Here is a 21,057-nt window from a genome sequence, read left to right as displayed (position 1 = left end):
ATACCAAATATTTTCCAAATGATGGTGTGATGTGTTCCCTATAAATATATATTTATTTCACACATGGTGACAGTATCCATGGGTTAAATTCCCTTATTTCTGCACCAATATCATAACCAAATTTATGTTATGGTGGTGATGGTCTCATATGCACCCTCCCCACTGATTCTTCTCACCTAAGACTTAATTTCACATCTAATCCCTGAGGATTGTTTAAAAAAAACGCTTGATTTTTCAAAGAACCTGCCTGTCAAAAAGGTTTCCATCTTTCTCCGGACATGCAGATGAGGTAAGGCAGGGTTGGTTCTCTGCAGGCCAGGAGAAGGGGTAACTTTTAATGCCCTCTCCCGCCCCTGGCTACGACCACCTGGGGCCAGCCAGGAGCCCTTGGCTCCAACCACGGCCATATGCCAGGTGAGAGAATGAGCCCAGCCTACCGACCCTGATTTTGGACATTTTAAAGTAGTGTCTAACTAGCAGGTCCCACGGCTCCAATTTCACCGTGTGACAAAACTGGGATCTCTTGAACTTGGTGCCCTTGTACAATTGCCTCCCTCCTCTGGTCAACCCAGTATATTTCCCCCCTCCCTGCAGTGGCTGAAACATGCTGCTGCCCAGGTCACGGGGATTGTGCACACGCAACTGAGGCGCTGCCCCACAGGCCCGTTCGTTACGGGATGGGGGCCTCGACTACACCTGGTACCCTCCCCTCACCGGTTTTATCAATGGGAGCTGGTCGGCTAGATACCGGTGAGAACCCAGCCCCCACACACCCCCACCCTCTAACACTGAACCCTCTCAAGTCACCCACTGCACGCTCGCGGGCTAGCTTCAGCTCAGCGTTGGGATGGATGCGCGGCGTTAGAGCCCTCGGGCCTCGCCGCTCCGTTGTCCATCCTTGGTCGGGCTCCGTAGCCCCGTTACGCTTTACCTAGGGGCGCGTGTGAGGCTGTTGCCATAGTAACGATGGCGCGCTCGTACCTTCCCGTGTCACGTGACCCGCACTCCGGTTTCCCTCTCTGTTGTAGCCAAGCTACGGAAGGGAGAGGGTAGCTCGTGATCCGCCCTCGCTCCGCCATCTTGGACTTTGCGTCAAGATGATGGCGTCGAGGAGGGAAGTCGGCCTCACCCCGTAGTCTAGTGTGAGACTGCGTGGTGACGTTAGCGCGTTCTCATGTCTAAACGCGGAAGTGTGTCGGTACGGACGGGGCGTGGTTCAGCCGGGGCGACCGTGGGCAGTGGTAGCTACTAAGGAGTTGTGGGGCAATGGCGGCGGGTGCGGAGCTGCCCGGGAAGTACCAGAAACTGGCTCAGGAGTATTCGAAGGTACTGGGCGTGAGACACCGTGATGCCGATACTCTTCCTCTATCGCGATACTTTCCAGATGCCAGCACTGATACTGGGACGGTAGTGCGAGAAACTGCTAGCAGTTACTCGTATGTAAAAAAACTGCTATTTGATGTAATTTGTTACCAGTAACAGCTAATTGTTACCATTAGCAGTTACTGATACCTAAGGTGGTTCTTATTTGCTGATTTGTCCTAATTTGCTAAAATTTGACAATAGAGTGGGATGGAAGCATAAAGTCTTTGGCTTCTAAATGACCCTGCTTGGTGTACATATCAATTATCTCTTAATAGAGGATTGTAAAAAGTGGTGAGGTCATTTAAACATCATTTATTTTGTAGCTTCATTTATGGTGCTAACACTGTAGCATTCTGATATTGATACTTGTGCCCTAGTGACCTCTGGGTTCTATTCATTTTAGTGGGACGCGGGACATCTGGAGGAGAATTTAAACTCTTAATTTCCTTAGGGTTTGCCTCTTTAGGGGGGAGGGATAGCTCAGTGGTTTGAGCATTGGCCTGCTAAACCCAGGGTTGTGAGTTCAATCCTTGAGGGGGCCATTTAGGGATCTGGGGCAAAAATTGGGGATTGGTCCTGCTTTGAGCAGGGGGTTGGACTAGATGACCTCCTGAGGTCCCGTCCAACCCTAACCTTCTATGATTTAGTATACTTCTGTGCTGGGTGATTTCTGACCATTACAGTTCATCAAGTTGGCAGGCACAGGCAGTAATGCACTTGTCCTGTTGCCTTGACTGAGAGGTTTCTGATCAAAGGGAGTGTAGCTTCCAGGAAGCTCCTGGGGTAATATCTTGTTGGAGACGAAAGGGCTTGTTCAGAAAGAGATTTTGGAGTCTGTAGTGTAAAGATGAGCCAGATGGATTTGTCTCCATGCAGGTATATTTTAGTCTTTGGGGACTGGGTAGAAAGGAGTATTTTGAATTTCCTATTTCCCTTACTTAGGGCCATCTATGCTCACCTGAAATTTTTCCTGGCAGAAGCAGTTCCTATCTATTTATTACAGGATCAAAATATGGCTGCCATCACACAGAGGCATTATTGTTGGTGGAGGTGAGAAGAGGGCCAAGAAGTCTTTTCCCTCCCACACACACTCCCATACATGCGGAAGCCATACTGTTGCTGCTGCCTAAATACCCTGATGGCAAACAGGTAGGAGCGGAAGGCACTGCCAGCTATACTGAGCACCCCAGAGGAGCCATGCACTGTGTGGAGTGTATTCTGCTACACCTATTCTGTAGTGGTGAGGGAAACCCTCATTCCTCAGTGCTCCTGGTGGCACCAGCGCTCAAGAAATCATAGAATATCAGGGTTGGAAGGGACCTCAGGAGGTCATCTAGTCCAACCCCCTGCTCAAAGCAGGACCAATCCCCAATTAAATCATCCCAGCCAGGGCTTTGTCAAGCCTGACCTTAAAAACTTCTAAGGAAGGAGATTCTACCACCTCCCTAGATAACGCATTCCAGTGTTTCACCACCCTCCTAGTGAAAAAGTTTTTCTTAATATCCAACCTAAACCTCCCCCACTGCAATCATAAGTGACGCTTTAGCTGTATGACCAGATTCTTAGGAAACATCCTCACAGTACTTAATAGATAACACTTGATACCAAACACATTTCTGAAGGAGAGAGGACCAGGCCCACATTCCTATCTTTACAGGACTGTTTAAAAAGCATTTTACAAGCTGAATTTTAAGGCTATTGCATGAAAAACCCTTAATGAGCATTTAAAAATAAATCTCTATTAGTCCCTTTCCACTACATAGTAGGTCATACAGTCTGTTGGTAAAGAAACATTGAATGCACACACAACATTGAGAGTAGTGCAAACCATTATAAATAGTATTTAAAATACTTATAAATTCCTTTTGAAAGCAAGCTCATAGGCAGAAAATCTACCATTGTGCTTTATACAGACTTCTGCTTTTGTCACTGTTACATTTATTAAGCAACAAGATACCACCACAAAAATTACACTCAGGACCATGGTGCTCACATCACCTCATTGCTCTCTGATTTAATTTTTGAGACATTTTCTTGAACCTTTTCCCTCACTGTTAAAACCTAACTTGTCTTGTCTTGATTGTGTTGTCACTTCTCAACAGCTCAGTCACCCTTATTACTGCAAGGTTATTACAAAAACAAACCAGATTTTTTAACAGCAGGGTGGATTTGATTAAATCACTAGTCAGGAAGACTTCATTTAATCATGGATTTCTACATAAAAGTGTTTGGGCCTCAGCGTACAATGCCAAACCAAAGCTTCCCAAAATACAGTGCAGTGGACAGTGATGAGTTGCACAGCGGTATATCTATTCATGGTGCATCACACTCTGAATTGATACAAGTGCTTCTGGTGAGTACACTCACTGCCAAGACAAGGAGTCCAATAGGCATGTGCACAAGTGACATAGTAACCGTAGTGAGTCTATGTTGACATAATTTGAGTTAACATACCCTTGTAGTGTAGATATGGCTTTAGGTATATGAAATGTTTGGGAGAGGTAACAGGAATTTCCTAAGGTGCCACAAGTCCTCCTTTTCTTTTTGCCGATACGGACTAACATGGCTGCTACTTTGAAACCTAAGTATGAGAGTAGACCAAGATTCGTTCAGGTGTTTAGGCTCCAGCTTTTTGGAACTGGCCTTATTGCACTCTAAAAGCTCAGGAACCAAGAGGCACATAAGAACAAAATATCATGTATTCATTAAAATTTCTTGACTTCAGGGTGTATAACTCATGTTTTTAGAATTTTTGTGGTTGTCAAGCTATCTGGGGTTGTAGATGTGTTCATTATGTTTTGAAGGCCAAAATTATAAATGGGTTCAACAAAGAATTAGATCAGTTCCTCAGGATAGGTGTGTCCGCTATTAGCCAAGATAATCAGGGATGCATCCCCATGCTCTGGGTCTCCCTAAACCTCTGACTGCCAGATGCTGGGAGTGGACAATGGGATGGTTCGCTCAGTGATTGTCTGTTCTGTTCATTCCCTCTGAAGCACCTGGCACTGGCTGCTGTCATAAGACAGGATACTGAACTAGACAGACTATTGGTCTGATCTATTATGGCAGTTCTAATGTATAGCAAAAATTACAGTAGATTTTTGCCTTTGAGAAAGATGTTACATGAGATAGTATACTGCCTTTATTGAATATTTGAGAATCAAGTTCAACACACAAGCAATGGCATGCGGGAAAAACGCTAAGGGAGGTTTTTTTGAGAGGCAAAATAACAGTTACAAAAGGCAATCACCATTCGTAGATTAAATGAAAACAAAGTTTTGAGACCAGGCCAGAAATTCAGTCAGACTGGAAGTCAGATGATCCAATAGAATAAACTTCTCTAAAAATAAGAAGAAAAAGTTACTTATAAATTCGAAATTAGAAAGCACAGTAAAAAAGCTAATGCAATAATAAAAAACATAGTGCGATAATAGAAACACAGATGTCATTGCTAAAACTACTAGCAAATACTTATTGAAAATATGTATAAGTATTTGTTGTTAAAATATAAATTAAATAGCCCAATGACATGCATTTGCACAATAACAAAGTTAAATGGTGAAGTGCTAAGAGGAATTCAGGGAATCCCAGCAGCAGATAAGTCAAATTTGTGAACTGCTATGAGACTTTATGCAATCAGGTACACTGATAAGGGATTCTTTATTTCTGAGGGGTTATATGTAAAATGTTTCACTGAATTAAGTCTCTTGCAGCACCTCAGTAGGTTACATCAGACAGAGAGCAGCTGCAGTGACTAGGCATTGCCTGTGCCTTTAAGGAAAGGGATGTCATTGGGATGCCTGTGCCTTTAAGAATGCAGCCCTGGGAAGCCCATGCTAAGAGGTACTGTTTGTGGGAGGGGAAATAAAAAAGCCCCTCTGTCCCCCCACCCTATTTTGTGTAAACACTGGTGTCTAAGTTCATCAGGGTAACTGTTACCACCTCTGCTGGGGTTTTTGCCCTCTGGCAGCGCCTCACCCCTGGGCTTTACCCTGGCTCCTCTCCCCCCATCCCTGATTTTGCCCTTCAGCCCCTATCTTAACCCTGTCTCCAGCTGTTTGACCCCCCCCTCCCCCCCATACCAGTCAATTTCCACTCCCTGCTCAGACCCTGGCCATCCCTCTACTCCGATTTGCCCCCTTTGCCCCTTTTAACTCCTTTAAAAAGTAGTCTGCAGAATCCTATGCCAAGTAAGAGCAGGGTGAAGGTCAGTGGCTTCAGCACACGTTACTGAGCATACTCAGTGCACCCTAAGTAGCAAATTCCTACAGATAGCAATGGTGTAGTGCGAGAAATGGCTGTTGTAACCTGCTGATCTGAAAGTAATATGCAGCTCTCACGTAGCAGATTGTCACATTTTCTAGTACTGATACTGTGGCTCATGCTCCAGCACTGGCCCACTCATAATCTTCCTGGCCCTTCCTGATGCCTTGGAGCATGAGGGAGAGTAACACTGCAGTCAGGGATTGAAAAATTCATTGCTGTGATATGGACATTTCTCTTTAGCGTCTATGAGTTTGCATTCCTTGAAGGAGAGGAAGAGCTAGAGAGGGCTGGGAAGACACAATCCCTGTTTTCTCTCAGTTTCCTACAATTTCTCAAAGGGCTGTCCTGCTTCCTGGAGAGAGAAGCTAGGGAGCCTTGCCTGCAGGAGAAGGGAATGGTAGAGCAAAGCCCAGGCTGCTGGTTATCAATGGCAGTGAAACTGGTTGTAGCACTCCTTCCTTCTCCATTCCCCACCCATTCACCTGTCATAGGTATTTATTTGATGGGGTGTGCTTGTCTTCAATCCCCACCGCCATACTTACCCTTAGTTGGATGGACTGAGCTTCCTTTCTGCTCAGGCTGGCAGTGGTGGGTATTCACTATGAGTGTTTGTCCTGCTCCACCTTTTTGCAGCACTTTGGAGAGAACTTTACTTGATTCCACCCCTACTCCAAGGAGGATATAGGGTGCCCTTAGTGTTTTCTTCTGCCTTACAGCTGCCCAAGTAGTTACTCACTGTTACCTCTTTTCACCTTCTCGCCTCCACTGCTGCTAACGTGAGGGAACTCTAGGGAGCTCTTTTAGACATCCTAAGGGGGAATGGTGCTCATTTTCTAAGGTGCATGCAGGTCCTCCAGTTAGAGAGAAATCCCATATTGGGTTAACAGCACTGAGCCTCTATTCTGTGTAAGAAAGGACAATTGGGGGAAAGTGGATGCTGCAGTTCATGTGCAGGTTCTGGTAACATCTATATAGGAAGCAGCAGTGCTCAGATATTGTGCTTCTTAGCAATAGAAGTGTTTGGCAGCATATTCTTGCCAGGTTTGACGGTTTGTCTCTAGATTCCATTGCTGCTGTCCTCCTGAAATCACACTGCTTTAGTGGCTGCTGTCAGCAACCATGAGCTGCAAAGAGTCTAAACCAGTCACAGACAATGTTCCTTCTAATTTTTTACGTCCATGTGGGGAATGAATTTTGTTATGTGCACCAATATTGAGGTGATGAGGGGGCTGGGGCAGAGGGTTGGGTGCAGAAGGTGAGGGCTCTGGCTAGGGGTGGGGCTAGGGATGAGGGATTCGGGGTGTAGGGGGGGCTCAGGGTTGGGGTGAGGGGGGTGTGGGCTCTGGGGTGGGGACAGGGATGAGGGGTTTGGGGTGTAGGGTGCTCCGGGGCTGTGGCGGGGAGAGAGGACCCCCCCCCGCCCTCTCTCACCGCAGCAGCTCGGGGCCAGGGAAGGGGCGCCTCTCCCTGGCAGCTCTGGAGGGCCTTGGCTGGGCTGGGGGACGTGCGTGGCCCTAAATAGCCTGCTGCGTGGCCGCACAGCTTATAGGGAACTTAAGTCACAGATCTGTGACCTATTTCCTTATGATGCTCTGTTCCAGAAGTGCTGCAAGATGAAATTAGCTTCAGAATTGTACCCCTTGCAGAAGCATTTTAGTCTTACCATCTTCTACTGCTGTCCTACTGTATCTTAGAAATTGCTCAGGGAGATATCGTAGGGAATTTAGTGCTTTGAGCCTCAATTTTTTAGGTTCTAGTTTGTTTTGTGAAAGAAGCTGATAATTTGAATGTTTAAAAAAAGGAGGGGAACAAAACATTCCAGCTACACTGGAGTGGTTATGACTAGAGTAGGGTGAAAGTTTTTTGTTCTTTAGATTTATAGTTTATTTGCGAAAACATGCAGTATTGGGTCAACAGAAACTGTGTGGCCTTTTTTTCTTTGAGACTTAAATGCCATTCACAAAATGACAGGAGGAGAAGGAGGTGCCCTCCTTTCTAACCTTACCAGGCCCAGTGACGATTCATTGTCATTCATAGTGGCAATTCATAGTCATTTTAGTGTAGTAGTTAGGGCACTCACTTAGGATGTGGAAGACCCAAGTTCAAGTCTCTGGTCCAAAGACTATTTGGACGTTGTCTACATACAGAATTTTGTTGACGTAAGTTACGCTGATGATCAAAAAACGGAAAAAATTAAATGGCTTGTGCACGTTCACACAACTTTCCTTCTGTCGGCGGAGCACATCCACAGTTGGTGTTCTAGCATCAACAGTGAAAGCAGTGCACTGTGGGTAACTATCCCACTGTGCTACTCGCCACCTTCTGCACCTAGAAGTTGTGGAAAGACAGAAGGGATCGCAGTGCATCATGGGTGTGGGTTCAACGTCCCATGGTGCGGTTTCATGTGTCCCATCGTTCCATGGGCTTCCGACTGTGTTGCATTGTATTTTTCAACAGCCCCGGTTTACTATGTGCCTGCCAGCTCTGTCTGACAGGATGGATCCTGCACTGCTCTTGACTGTTGTTGTCACTGTTATGAACGCATCCCAGCTGGTTATGAAGTATATCATGAGCACCCACACTCAACAGGAATCAGAGGTGCATGACCTGCTGTGTGCCCTGGGAAGAGACAACACCAGATTACTTTTGGCATTCATGGAGCAACTGCACACAGTGTACTGTCTCTTCTGGGCTCGGGAAGCAAGCACTGAGTAGTGGGATCCCATTGTTCAGCAGGTCTGGGATGATGAGCAATGGCTGCAGAACTTTTGGATGCGGAAAGCCACTTTTCTGGAACTGTGCTCACTCCAGCACCGCAGCCAGGGACACCAAAATGAGAGATGGCCTCTCGGTAGAGAAGCACATGGCAATCAGTGTGTGGAAGCTGGCAACTTCAGACTGCTACTGGTGAGTTGCAGTCCCTAACTGCGACAGGGCAATAGATGGCACACAATTCTCAATTTTGGCCCTGGACCATCTTGTGACAGAGTACATCAATAAAAAGGGTTGCTTCTCTATGGTATTGCAGGCACTTATGGATCACAGTGGGTGTTTCACTGACATCAATACAGGGTGGTCCAGGAAGATGCATGATGCACACATTTTCAGGAACACTGGCCTGTACAGAATGCTGCAAGCAGTAACTTTCTTTCCAGACCAGAAGATTCCAATGGGGAGGGGAGTGTTGAAATGCCCATAGTGATCCTGGGAGACCCAGTGTACCCCTTACTCCCATGGCTCATGAAGCCTTATACGGGAAACCTGGACAGAAGCAAGGAGCGCTTCAACAATAGGCTGAGCAGGCGCAGGATGACCATAGAATGTGCCTTTGGCAGATTAAAAGCATGCTGGTTCTGCCTTTATGCCAGGTTAGACCTAAATGAGGAAAATATTCCCATGGTCATAGTTGCCTGCTGTGCTCTCCACAATATTTGTGAGGCTAAGGGTGATAAGTTTCCCCAGGAATGGAGCGTGGAGACTGATTTTGAGCAGCCAGATACCAGGGCTATTAGAGGGGCACAACAGGAGGCTATTTGAATCAAGGAGGCTTTCAGGCACCATTTTGACAATAAGCACCAGCAGTGTCTCGTTCTGTACAGCACTCTGCCATGCTTTGTTAACTTGCTGCATTGCATGAGAATTTTGATGATTTCTGACCGTGATTTGTAGTCAGCAAATGATCATATTCCCACTGTGTATTAATTCCACCAGCAACCACTGTGTGTAGGAGACAAAGATTGGGGTTATCTTTCAGAGTGTTTTTATTAAATACCAATTAACAACACACACACAAAAGGCTTGATGGGAAGGGAGATAACAATGAAGGTCCGTGTAGGCTCCAATAGCTGTGTGCATCATTTTCGAAACTGTCCGAAGGGGTGGAGTGAACAGTGTACCCAGATGGGCTGAGAAGTTTCAAGGAATGTGTGGGAGGAGTTTGGGGAGGGCATGGAAAGCAGTTCTGTATCAGCTGCACAGGGGGCCGAACACAAATGTATTCTGCCTGCTGCGTGATTAGAGACTTCAACATCTCCGTTCGCTCCTCTGTCACTTTTATCATCCGCTCCTTGCCCATTAAAATTCGATCCTGGCTTTCCATTCAGTTCTGTCTATTTTCTTTTAAAGTCTCTCTCCCTGCTCTAAGAAAAGGAGGACTTGTGGCACCTTTAGAGACTAACACATTTATCTGAGCATAAGCTTTCGTGAGCTACAGCTCATGCTCAAATTTGTTACTCTCTAAGGTGCCACAAGTCCTCCTTTTCTTTTTGTGGATACAGACTAACATGGCTGCAACTCTGAAATCTCCCTGCCTGTGTTCTTGTTTTTTGGTCTCTGAGGATTGGATCACCTCTCAAAACATGTCCTCCTTTCTCCTCCTTGTTTGCTTCCTTATATGACGGAGGTGCTCCGCCAGTGTGTAGGGCGTTCCCCTCAAGGCCACCTCTGCAGAAGCACAAGGAACAGTAAACAGAAGCATGATTGTTATGCATGCACAGCATCGAATCGTTATAGTACGATGCCCCTCTTCTAAAATATGACTCAGTTTCTCACTGTCCCTTGGCAATCACACAACTCGGTGAACATCCTAAACATGGTGAGTTTGGCTTGGGGGAGGGGAGGGGTGCTCAAGAAGAGGCAAAGGGTCTAAGTGGTTTTTTAAGGGCATCAGTACAGGCGACTAGGGACAATACTGTAAATTCTGCCACCATTTTCTACAGGCGGAGGTCACTGAAGCTGATATCTCACTTCTGAGGGATGCAAGAGTGCATCTTCTGCATATGTGTGACTTCAGACCGGTTACCTATGGTGCTTGCCTGTGTGCTGCTTTGGTCCCTGCACAAGTGATTGCAGATTGGCGCAGGAAAGTTTCCTACAATGAGGGAAGGAACAAAGCAGCTCTCGCCAACAAAGCTTCAGCATAGGATTGACGACTACCTCCAGAAAAGTTTCCTAGAGATCTGTCCAGAGGATTCTCGTGAAATCTTGGTGTGCACTAACACTGCTCCACAGGGCCCCTACTGTGTAGCTGCACAGGGGAGTGTGAAGTATACCCAAACAGAGCTAGTTTTGTACATGTCTATCCCATCTGCTAGAATATACAAAGCAAAGGACAGCTCTACCCCATATAACCGAGCAGCATGAACTGAAAAAGAACACTTACTAGAGCTCTCCTTTTCTTCATCATGCGCACCAGAGATGGACTGCTGGGATTGGCTACAACCCTCCAGAGTAGAAAAGATGTCCTGACTTGCCATGCCACCAGGTCACCCTGCTGTGTGCTCCACGTCATCCTCCAACTTACCTCCTCATCCACGGCTTTTTCCTCTGTGTTGAGGCCACTGTCTTCAGCCCTACCGAAGTATCTACAGGGCTCTTGATGGTGAAGGTGGGGCCGCCACCGAGGGTGGCATCCAGCTACTTATAGAAGTGGCAGGTCTTTGGCCCATTACCAGAGTGACGGTTTGACTCCCTTGCCTTCTGGTACGCCTGCCTCAGCAACTTTATCTTTGCACGGCACTGGTGTGTGTCGTGTTCGTAGCCCTTACCCAACATGCCATGAGAAATCTGACTATAGATATTGAAGTGTTCCTACGGCTGGAGTGGAGCTGAAACTGCACAGCCTCCTCTTGCCACAGTGTCAGCAGATCCAACAACTCGGGTGTGTTCTAAGCAGGAGAGGGTTTGCTGCATGGACCTGCTGTGATCAGCTGGGAAGCTGTGATGTGAGCTGTCCACACCAAGCGAACAGGAAGTGGAATTTCAAAAATTCCTAGGCCTTTTAGGGGGGGCGGGTTGGATGTCTATGTACCTGGGTGTAGGGTAGTGGAGTTCAAACCACTGACCAGAGCAGTCAGGATGAGCATTGTGAGACACCTACTAGAGGCCATTTACAGTGACCTAACCAAGCGCAGTGTCTACACTGTTACTTTGTCAATACAACTTTGCTGCAAAAAGCTTTATGCCTCTTGTCAAGATGGTTTTATTTTGTGAGCAAAGCAGGAGAGGTTTTTGTAGGTGGAAGAAGCTTTGTAGTTTGTACACCTCTACTGTTTTGTCGATGAAAGCTGACTTTTGTCGATAAAACTCTGCAGTCTAGACAAGGCCTTATTTATAAAAAGTGGAACACCTTCAAGAGGAGTGATTGAGGGCTTGTTTTCACTATGGCACTAAGTCAATGTAAGTTACGCTGCTTCAGTTACATAACTGAAGTCCCCGTAACCTACATCGACTTACAGCAGTGTCTACACTGCTCTCCCATTGGCATTGCTTCTGCCTCACGTTGAGGTGGATTACAGAAATCGATGGGAGATCACTGTCCTATTGACTTAGCACAGGGGTAGGCAAACTTTTTGGCCTGAAGGCCATATCGGGTTTCTTAAATTGTATGGAGGGCCAGTTAGTGGAGGCTGTGCCTACCCAAACAGCTGGGCGTGGCCTGACCCCTGCCCCATATCTGACCCCCCACACACACACTTCTCACCCCCTGACGGCCCCCCTCCCAGGATTCCTGCCCCATCCACCCCTGCTTGCTCCCTGACCGGCCCCGGCCCTCTGCCCCTGACTGCCCCCCAGGACTCCTGCCCCCATTCAACCTCCCTACCCCCTTACCTTGCTGCCTGGAGCACCAGTGGCTGACGGCACTACAGCTGCGCCGCCTACAGCACCAGGACAGGCAGCTGTGCCGCCCAGTTGGAGCCAGCCACGCCACTGCGCAGCACAGAGCACCAGGTCAGGCCATGGCTCTGCAGCTGCGCTGCCCGGCAAGAGCTTGCAGCCCTGCCGCGCAGAGCATTGCGCCCGCGGCTCAGTGAGCTGAGGCTGTGAGGGAGGGGGAACAGCAGGGGAGGCTAGCCTCTTAGGCCCAGGAGGGTCCCGTGGGCTGTAGTTTGCCCACCTCTGCTATAACTTATATTTGACTAAAGCACAACTTCTGTCAGCTGTCAACTTCTGTCAGCTCGTGGATCATACTTCAGTTAAGGATAGTAGACATGCTCCCTGTGCCAGTAGCTGTGAGGAGGGAGGCATACGAACCTGTTATATTGGCCCTACACCTGCTGGGACTCCCTGTGCTTGGGAAGTTCCCGGTAGGCAACTTGCAGGTGGCTTCCTCTCTCTTTTGGCCCCCTAAGCAATTCAAAGGGAGCAGAATAGGCCCACAGTATTAATTGTTGTCTCTTGATCTTTTGAAATGTTCGGCTGTCAGACAAAAGTTTAGACATCAGTATTGCTTTATGTGAATTCACCCCTTTTGTGCTTCAGCCAGTGATTTTCTCAAGTGCAGTGCAGACCATTTTAATTCATGTCTGCAGCTGTTGGACTCAGCCACGTCAAATTAATAAAAACTACTGGTGAACAAACCTGAATCAGAGCCGTTATCAAGGAATGGAAAGATGGAACAATCAGTGCCTTCATTATTAATGCTTGAGAGGTGATACTCTAAAAAGTGAATAGAAAAATGTCATTGTGGAGCTCCATCTTTGTCTCAGTGATTTCCAGCTCAAACTAGCCAAGGTCCTAGTAAAAAGATGGGAGTTTTTTGGCAGTCTGCAAACTCATCCTGAGATGTTAAGTCAAGCTGTGTTCTCTCTGGCTTATGCTTCATTACCAGTGTCACAGGTTTTGTAATCAGAATGTAGTTAACAATTCTGTGGAAACATGAGGTGGCATAGAATCCTGCTGACTCTGTTAGCTGTGGTGGTTCTGTGGTGTGAACAAAAATAAAGTTTAAAAAAAAAAGAGAGAAAGAAAAAAGGGCAAAACAAAACTTATTTTTGTCCTGAAAAAGCAGAAATATATACAGGGAGTAGGTTTCTTTAGTAAAAAGGTGCCATTTTTGAATAGTTGCTCTTCAGACCATAACCACGCTTTAAAATTGTCCTGTTACTAAGATGTATATTTCTTGTTTAAGAACAGTTTGGTTGAGAGTGAAGTTCGTAGAAGGTAAAATGACTGACTTGTTTTCCAAAATGTAAAACAATAGAATTGGGTTATGCTGGTTTTATACTTTTTTCAATATTACAACAGTATATCCGTAACAGAACTAATATGGCCTGCTTAGAAATGCACATATTTACTATTTTCCTAAACAAAGATAGGTACTCTTGCAGGTTGTTAATGAACACTTTGTATGTTTGTTGATTCCTGTCTGGATTAATAATTTGCACCTCTTGTTTTCAGCTTCGAGCTCAGAATCAGGTGCTGAAAAAAGGTGTTGTGGATGAGCAAGCAAATTCTGCTTCTCTGAAGGTAAAAGTTAAAAAGTCTTCTATTTAATTTCACTCAGCCTTGTCAAACTGTATGATCAGATGGTGAAGTTTTGCAGATCTGCTTTGTGGTTAAGTGGATGTCACTAATTGTGACAAAGGATTGATTTAGTAAGAATTTCCCATCTGCAACTATTCTGCTTCTGATGCTGTGTGGTGGGCATTTACAGTACAGTCACCAGGAAGTGTCCATCTGACTCTGTAAAAGGAAGAAGTACCCACTTGCAGCAAGCTTTGAGTAGACTTAAGGAAGCTAAACTCTTTTGCTAAAAACAATCCATATGTGCCTTTAGGTTGTATACAAATGAACAAAGCAATTTGTGTTGAATTTTTAGATTTTGTATAATTACTGTTATTCCTTTGTGGGTGGTTTGTTTTGTTTGTTTTTTTAAATATTAGTCACACTTTTATAAAGCTTGTGCTGAAATCATAGTGGATTGTTGAAACTTTTATGCTAATTCAGGAACAACTGAAGATGAAGGACCAATCGTTGAGAAAACTGCAACAAGAAATGGACAGTTTGACATTTCGAAATCAACAGCTTGCAAAGAGGGTGGAACTGCTTCAGGATGAACTTGCCTTAAGTGAAGTCAAGGGCAAGAAGAACAAGGTAGGCTTCAAATTAAGACAATTTACTTAAAGAAAAATGTCCTGGCTTTCCATCTCTGATCTTGTTTTTAGCAGCATCTTAGTAAGAAACATAAAACAATGTCCTTCACTTCTTCTTTTCTACCTTTCTATCCCCATGTATATTTTTGCACCATGTACTGTATGGGAACTTTATAGCGGTAACAAATTGGTAGAACGTTGCTGTACAACTTGATAGTATCTAATAATAAAGACATTTAATTTAAAATAAATGAACATACGTTGTAAAACAAGCAGTAGAGAATGCCCTGCATTTAGTGCGTATACAATGCAAACGTAATGTTTATCAACTTGTCTCTCTCTCTCGTCCCTTCTAACCCTGTGATTCTATGCAAATCTGTAAACTGTGTGGACCGTGGTTTCCCATGATTTGAAGAGTAGGAATATAGGAATTTATACTCCAGTCTATCTGGTCCAGTATCCTGTCTTTGACAGCGGCCAATACCAGATAATTCAGAGGAAAGTGTAAGAATCCTGAAATAGATAAATGTGTAGGAATCTGCCCCCTCTGCAGGTTATATCTCCGACTGATTTTTAGTAGATTTACTTAATCCCTGAAGCATGAGATAAATATCCTTTCCAAAATTTTTATCATTAATTGATAATTCTGTATGAGTATCAAGAATATTCAAGTTGATACCTTGAGTTGATACAGTTTACTTAGAATTCTGTAAGGTGTATGAATATTTAATTTTTTCCCCTCCAGTGTGCATTGTACATTTGTCGGCATTAAATTTCACTTACTTATTCCCTTTTCACATCTTTAATAAGTATATTAAACAACACAGAACTTAGTACAGAACCTTAAGTCTCCCCACTCTGAACCTTTTGCATGATAACTGACCTTTTATTCTTATTTGTATCTTTCTGTTTCCTAGCCAGTTTTTGATTGAAGACAGTACTTTGACTCTCACCCCATGACTATTTAGCTTCTTTGGTAGCCTCTTCTGCCAGGATGGGTTGACTGAAGTCATCTGTTTTGTATTTGTACTTTTAGTTTATTTTCTAAACAAAAGTTAATTCTCATTAGTTGGTAATTATTAAAACATGTTGATTTGCACCTGAATATAGCCTTTTCACTAAATTTGGTGCTGCTTTTTACTAACCAGGATACACTATATTATGCACATTTATTTAAGCAATTATATAGCTTAACTTACATTTATTCAGAGTGTTAACAGTTACACTTTTTTAAAATGGTGAATGATGCATTTCTTATTTACTAGATTCTTGTTTGACTCGGGACTTGTGTCAAAGCCTGTTTGGATGGAAATTCAGATTCAATTACAAATGCACAAAACCAGCATTTTAATTTTTGTATTGAATAGAACTACTGAAAACAAAAATTTAAAATTAACCTTGTTAAACAAAGGTAATATCTGTAGTTAATGAATTGAAGTGATTGTTTCTGGTCAACATGTCCTTCAAGATTTTTACAGATCGTAGAGCTAACCCTCTCACAAGTAGTTTTATTCATAGATTGAAAGAGGAAAACAAGCTTTTCTGCTTTTTCAACTCCCAGTTGATTTTTTAACGCTGGCTGAACTGGTCATTTGAGCTGAACTCGTTAAATAAACTCAGGGTATGTCTACACTACGGAATAAGGTCGAATTTATAGAAGTCGGTTTTTTAGAAATCGGTTTTATATATTCGAGTGTGTGTCCCCCCACAGAAAATGCTCTAAGTGCATTAAGTGTATTAACTTGGTGGAGTGCTTCCACAGTACCGAGGCTAGAGTCGACTTCCAGAGCGTTGCACTGTGGGTAGCTATCCCACAGTTCCCGCAGTCTCCGCTGCCCATTAGAATTCTGGGTTGAGATCCCAATGCCTGATGGGGCTAAAACATTGTCGCGGGTGGTTCTGGGTACATATCGTCAGGCCCCCGTTCCCTCCCTCCCTCCGTGAAAGCAAGGGCAGACAATCGTTTTGCGCCTTTTTTCCTGAGTTACCTGTGCAGACGCCATACCACGGCAAGCATGGAGCCCGCTCAGGTAACCGTCACCCTATGTCTCCTGGGTGCTGGCAGACGCGGTACGGCTTTGCTACACAGTAGCAGCAACCCATTGCCTTCTGGCAGCAGACAGTGCAGTATGACTGGTAGTCGCCCTCGTCGTGTCTGAGGTGCTCCTGGCCACGTCTGCTGGGAGCACCTGGGCAGACATGGGCGCAGGGACTAACTTTGGAGTGACTTGACCAGGTCATTCTCTTTAGTCCTGCAGTCAGTCCTATTGAACCGTCTTACGGTGAGCAGGCAGGCGATACGGATTGCTAGCAGTCGTACTGTACCATCTTCTGCCAGGCAGGCAAGAGATGAGGATGGCTAGCAGTCGTACTGTACCATCTTCTGCCAGGCAGGCAAGAGATATGGATGGCATGCAGTCCTTCTGCACCGTCTGCTGCCAGCCAAAGATGTAAAAGATAGATGGAGTGGATCAAAACAAGAAATAGACCAGATTTGTTTTGTACTCATTTGCTTCCCCCCCCCCCCCCCGATCTAGGGGACTCATTCGTCTAGGTCACACTGCAGTCACTCACAGAGAAGGTGCAGCGAGGTAAATCTAGCCATGTATCAATCAGAGGCCAGGCTAACCTCCTTGTTCCAATAAGAACAATAACTTACATGCACCATTTCTTATTGGAACCCTCCGTGAAGTCCTGCCTGAAATACTCCTTGATGTAAAGACACCCCCTTTGTTGATTTTAGCTCCCTGAAGCCAACCCTGTAAGCCGTGTCGTCAGTCGCCCCTCCCTCCGTCAGAGCAACGGCAGACAATCGTTCTGCGCCTTTTTTCTGTGCGGACGCCATACCAAGGCAAGCATGGAGGCCGCTCAGCTCACTTTGGCAATTAGGAGCACATTAAACACCACACGCATTATCCAGCAGTATATGCAGCACCAGAACCTGGCAAAGCGATACCGGGCGAGGAGGCGACGTCAGCGCTGTCACGTGAGTGATCAGGACATGGACACAGATTTCTCTGAAAGCATGGGCCCTGCCAATGCATGCATCATGGTGCTAATGGGGCAGGTTCATGCTGTGGAACGCCGATTCTGGGCTCGGGAAACAAGCACAGACTGGTGGGACCGCATAGTGTTACAGGTCTGGGACGATTCCCAGTGGCTGCGAAACTTTCGCATGCGTAAGGGCACTTTCATGGAACTTTGTGACTTTCTTTCCCCTGCCCTGAGGCGCATGAATACCAAGATGAGAGCAGCCCTCACAGTTGAGAAGCGAGTGGCGATAGCCCTGTGGAAGCTTGCAACGCTAGACAGCTACCGGTCAGTTGGGAATCAATTTGGAGTGGGCAAATCTACTGTTGGGGCTGTTGTGATGCAAGTAGCCCACGCAATCAAAGATCTGCTGATATCAAGAGTAATGACCCTGGGAAATGTGCAGGTCATAGTGGATGGCTTTGCTGCAATGGGATTCCCTTTCTGTGGTGGGGCCATAGACGGAACCCATATCCCTATCTTGGCACCGGAGCATCAAGCCGCCGAGTACATAAACCCCAAGGGGTACTTTTCGATAGTGCTGCAAGCTCTGGTGGATCACAAGGGACGGTTCACCAACATCAACGTGGGATGGCCGGGAAAGGTACATGACGCTCGCATCTTCAGGAACTCTGGTCTGTTTCAAAAGCTGCAGGAAGGGACTTTATTCCCAGACCAGAAAATAACTGTTGGGGATGTTGAAATGCCTATATGTATCCTTGGGGACCCAGCCTACCCCTTAATGCCATGGCTCATGAAGCCGTACACAGGCAGCCTGGACAGTAGTCAGGAGCTGTTCAACTACAGGCTGAGCAAGTGCAGAATGGTGGTAGAATGTGCATTTGGACGTTTAAAGGCATGCTGGCGCAGTTTACTGACTTGCTTAGACCTCAGCGAAACCAATATTCCCACTGTTATTACTGCTTGCTGTGTGCTCCACAATATCTGTGAGAGTAAGGGGGAGACGTTTATGGCGGGTGGGAGGTTGAGGCAAATCGCCTGGCTGCTGGTTACGTGCAGCCAGACACCAGGGCGGTTAGAAGAGCACAGGAGGGCGCAGTATGCATCAGAGAAGCTTTGAAAACCAGTTTCATGACTGGCCAGGCTACGGTGTGAAAGTTCTGTTTGTTTCTCCTTGATGAAACCCCCCGCCCCTTGGTTCACTCTACTTCCCTGTAAGCTAACCACCCGCCCCTCCTCCCTTCAATCACCGCTTGCAGAGGCAATAAAGTCATTGTTGCTTCACATTCATGCATTCTTTATTCATTCATCACACAAATAGGGGGATGACCAAGGTAGCCCAGGAGGGGTGGTGGAGGAGGGAAGGAAAATGCCACACAGCACTTCAAAAGTTTACAACTTTAAAATTTATTGAATGACAGCCTTCTTTTTTTGGGCAGTCCTCTGTGGTGGAGTGGCTGGTTGGCCGGAGGCCCCCCCCGCACCGCGTTCTTGGGCGTCTGGGTGTGGAGGCTATGGAACTTGGGGAGGAGGGCGGTTGGTTACAGAGGGGCTGCAGTGGCAGTCTGTGCTCCAGCTGCCTTTGCTGCAGCTCAGCCATACACTGGAGCATACTGGTTTGGTCCTCCAGCAGCCTCAGCATTGAATCCTGCCTCCTCTCATCACGCTGCCGCCACATTTGAGCTTTAGCCCGCCACCTCTCCTCCCGGTCATTTTGTGCTTTCCTGCACTCTGACATTATTTGCCTCCACGCATTCGTCTGTGCTCTGTCAGTGTGGGAGGACAGCATGAGCTCGGAGAACATTTCATCGCGAGTGCGTTTTTTTTTTCTTTCTAAGCTTCACTGGCCTCTGGGAAGGAGAAGATCCTGTGATCATTGAAACACAAGCAGCTGGTGGAGGAAAAAAAAAGGGACAGCGGTATTTAAAAAGACACATTTTATAAAACAGTGGCTACACTCTTTCAGGGTAATCCTTGCTGTTAACATTACATACATAGCACATGTGCTTTCGTTACCAGGTCGCATTTTGCCTCCTCCCACCGCGTGGCTACCCCTTCAACCTTCCCCCCTCCCTGTGGCTAACAGCGGGGAACATTTCTGTTTAGCCACAGGCAAACAGCCCAGCAGGAATGGGCTCCTCTGAGTGTCCCCTGCAGAAAAGCACTCTATTTCAACCAGGTGACAATGAATTATATCTCACTCTCCTGAGGATAACACAGAGAGATAAAGAACGGAAGTTGTTTGAATGCCAGCAAACATACACTGCAATGCTTTGTTGTACAATGATTCCCGAGTACGTGTTACTGGCCTGGAGTGGTAAAGTGTCCTACCATGAAGGACGCAATAAGGCTGCCCTCCCCAGAAACCTTTTGCAAAGGCTTTAGGAGTACATCTAGGAGAACCGCGAATGCCAGGGCAAAGTAATCCTTTCACATGCTTGCTTTTAAACCATGTATAGTATTTTAAAAGGTACACTCACCAGAGGTCCCTTCTCCGCCTGCTGGGTCCAGGAGGCAGCCTGGGGTGGGTTCGGGGGGTACTGGGTCCAGGGTGAGAAACAGTTCCTGGCTGTCGGGAAAACCGGTTTCTCCGCTTGCTTGCTGTGAGCTATCTACAACCTCATCATCATCATCATCTTCTTCGTCCCCAAAACCTGCTTCCGTATTGCCTCCATCTCCATTGAAGGAGTCAAACAACACGGCTGGGGTAGTGGTGGCTGAACCCCCTAAAATGGCATGCAGGTCATCATAGAAGCGGCATGTTTGGGGCTCTGATCCGGAGCAGCCGTTTGCCTCTCTGGTTTTCTGGTAGGCTTGCCTCAGCTCCTTCAGTTTCACGCGGCACTGCTTCGGGTCCCTGTTATGGCCTCTGTCCTTCATGCCCTGGGAGATTTTGACAAAGGTTTTGGCATTTCGAAAACTGGAACGGAGTTCTGATAGCACGGATTCCTCTCTTTAAACAGCGATCAGATCCCCTACCTCCCGTTCGGTCCATGCTGGAGCTCTTTTGTGATTCTGGGACTCCATCATGGTCACCTGTGCTGATGAACTCTGCATGGTCACCTGCAGCTTGCCACGCTGGCCAAACAGGAAATGAGATTCAAAAGTTCACGGTTCTTTTCCTGTCTACCTGGCCAGTGCATCTGAGTTGAGAGCGCTGTCCAGAGCGGTCACAATGGAGCACTCTGGGATAGCTTCCGGAGGCCAATACCATCGAATTGTGTCCACAGTACCCCAAATTCGAGCCGGCAAGGTCGATTTAACCTCTAATCCACTTGTCAGGGGTGGAGTAAGGAAATCGATTTTAAGAGCCCTTTAAGTCGAAATAAAGGGCTTCATTGTGTGGACGGGTGCAGGTTTACATCGATTTAACGCTGCTAAATTCGACCTAAAGTCCTAGTGTAGACCAGGGCTCAGATGAAGAAAATATTATCTCTGCACTTGCAGAAGAGGCTATTGCTTTCAAAAGTTGGTTTAGCAGATCAACAAACTTTGTTTCCAGGTGCTTAGCCCACCAGTTTAGTGTTTGTCTTCCTGTAAAGTTTTACAGCAAACATCTCTT

General features: G+C 46.2%; 2 protein-coding genes across 13 annotated transcripts in view; one reads left to right on the top strand and one right to left on the bottom strand.

The window, feature by feature from the left end:
* LOC144263173 (uncharacterized) overlaps nucleotides 1-1,102 on the bottom strand; it is a 52,607-nt gene extending 51,505 nt beyond the window's left edge. For all 9 annotated transcript variants that reach the window (XR_013345745.1, XR_013345751.1, XR_013345747.1 and 6 more), the window contains exon 1: nucleotides 982-1,102. Coding sequence is in view for 3 of the 9 variants with exons in the window: in XM_077813912.1 (XP_077670038.1) it covers nucleotides 982-1,079 (98 nt within the window). In the remaining 6 variants the exon portion in view is untranslated. The remainder of the gene's footprint in view (nucleotides 1-981) is intronic.
* Nucleotides 1,103-1,118: 16 nt separating this feature from the next.
* The window catches only part of PPP1R21 (protein phosphatase 1 regulatory subunit 21), a 61,849-nt gene continuing 41,910 nt past the window's right edge, over nucleotides 1,119-21,057 (top strand). For 2 of the 4 annotated variants that reach the window (XR_013345743.1, XM_077813902.1), the window contains exons 1-3: nucleotides 1,124-1,326; nucleotides 13,810-13,878; nucleotides 14,359-14,505. Coding sequence is in view for 3 of the 4 variants with exons in the window: in XM_077813902.1 (XP_077670028.1) it covers nucleotides 1,267-1,326; nucleotides 13,810-13,878; nucleotides 14,359-14,505 (276 nt within the window). In the remaining variant the exon portion in view is untranslated. Of the gene's footprint in view, nucleotides 1,327-13,809; nucleotides 13,879-14,358; nucleotides 14,506-21,057 lie in introns of all 4 variants that reach the window. The other 2 variants (XM_077813905.1, XM_077813903.1) reach the window with 2 other exon arrangements.

This window comes from Eretmochelys imbricata, chromosome 3, assembly GCF_965152235.1.
Source record: "Eretmochelys imbricata isolate rEreImb1 chromosome 3, rEreImb1.hap1, whole genome shotgun sequence".
NCBI classification, from domain to species: Eukaryota; Metazoa; Chordata; order Testudines; family Cheloniidae; genus Eretmochelys; species Eretmochelys imbricata.
The sequence above is the reverse complement of the archived record's forward strand: the minus strand, read 5'-3'. Positions and strand labels throughout refer to the sequence as shown.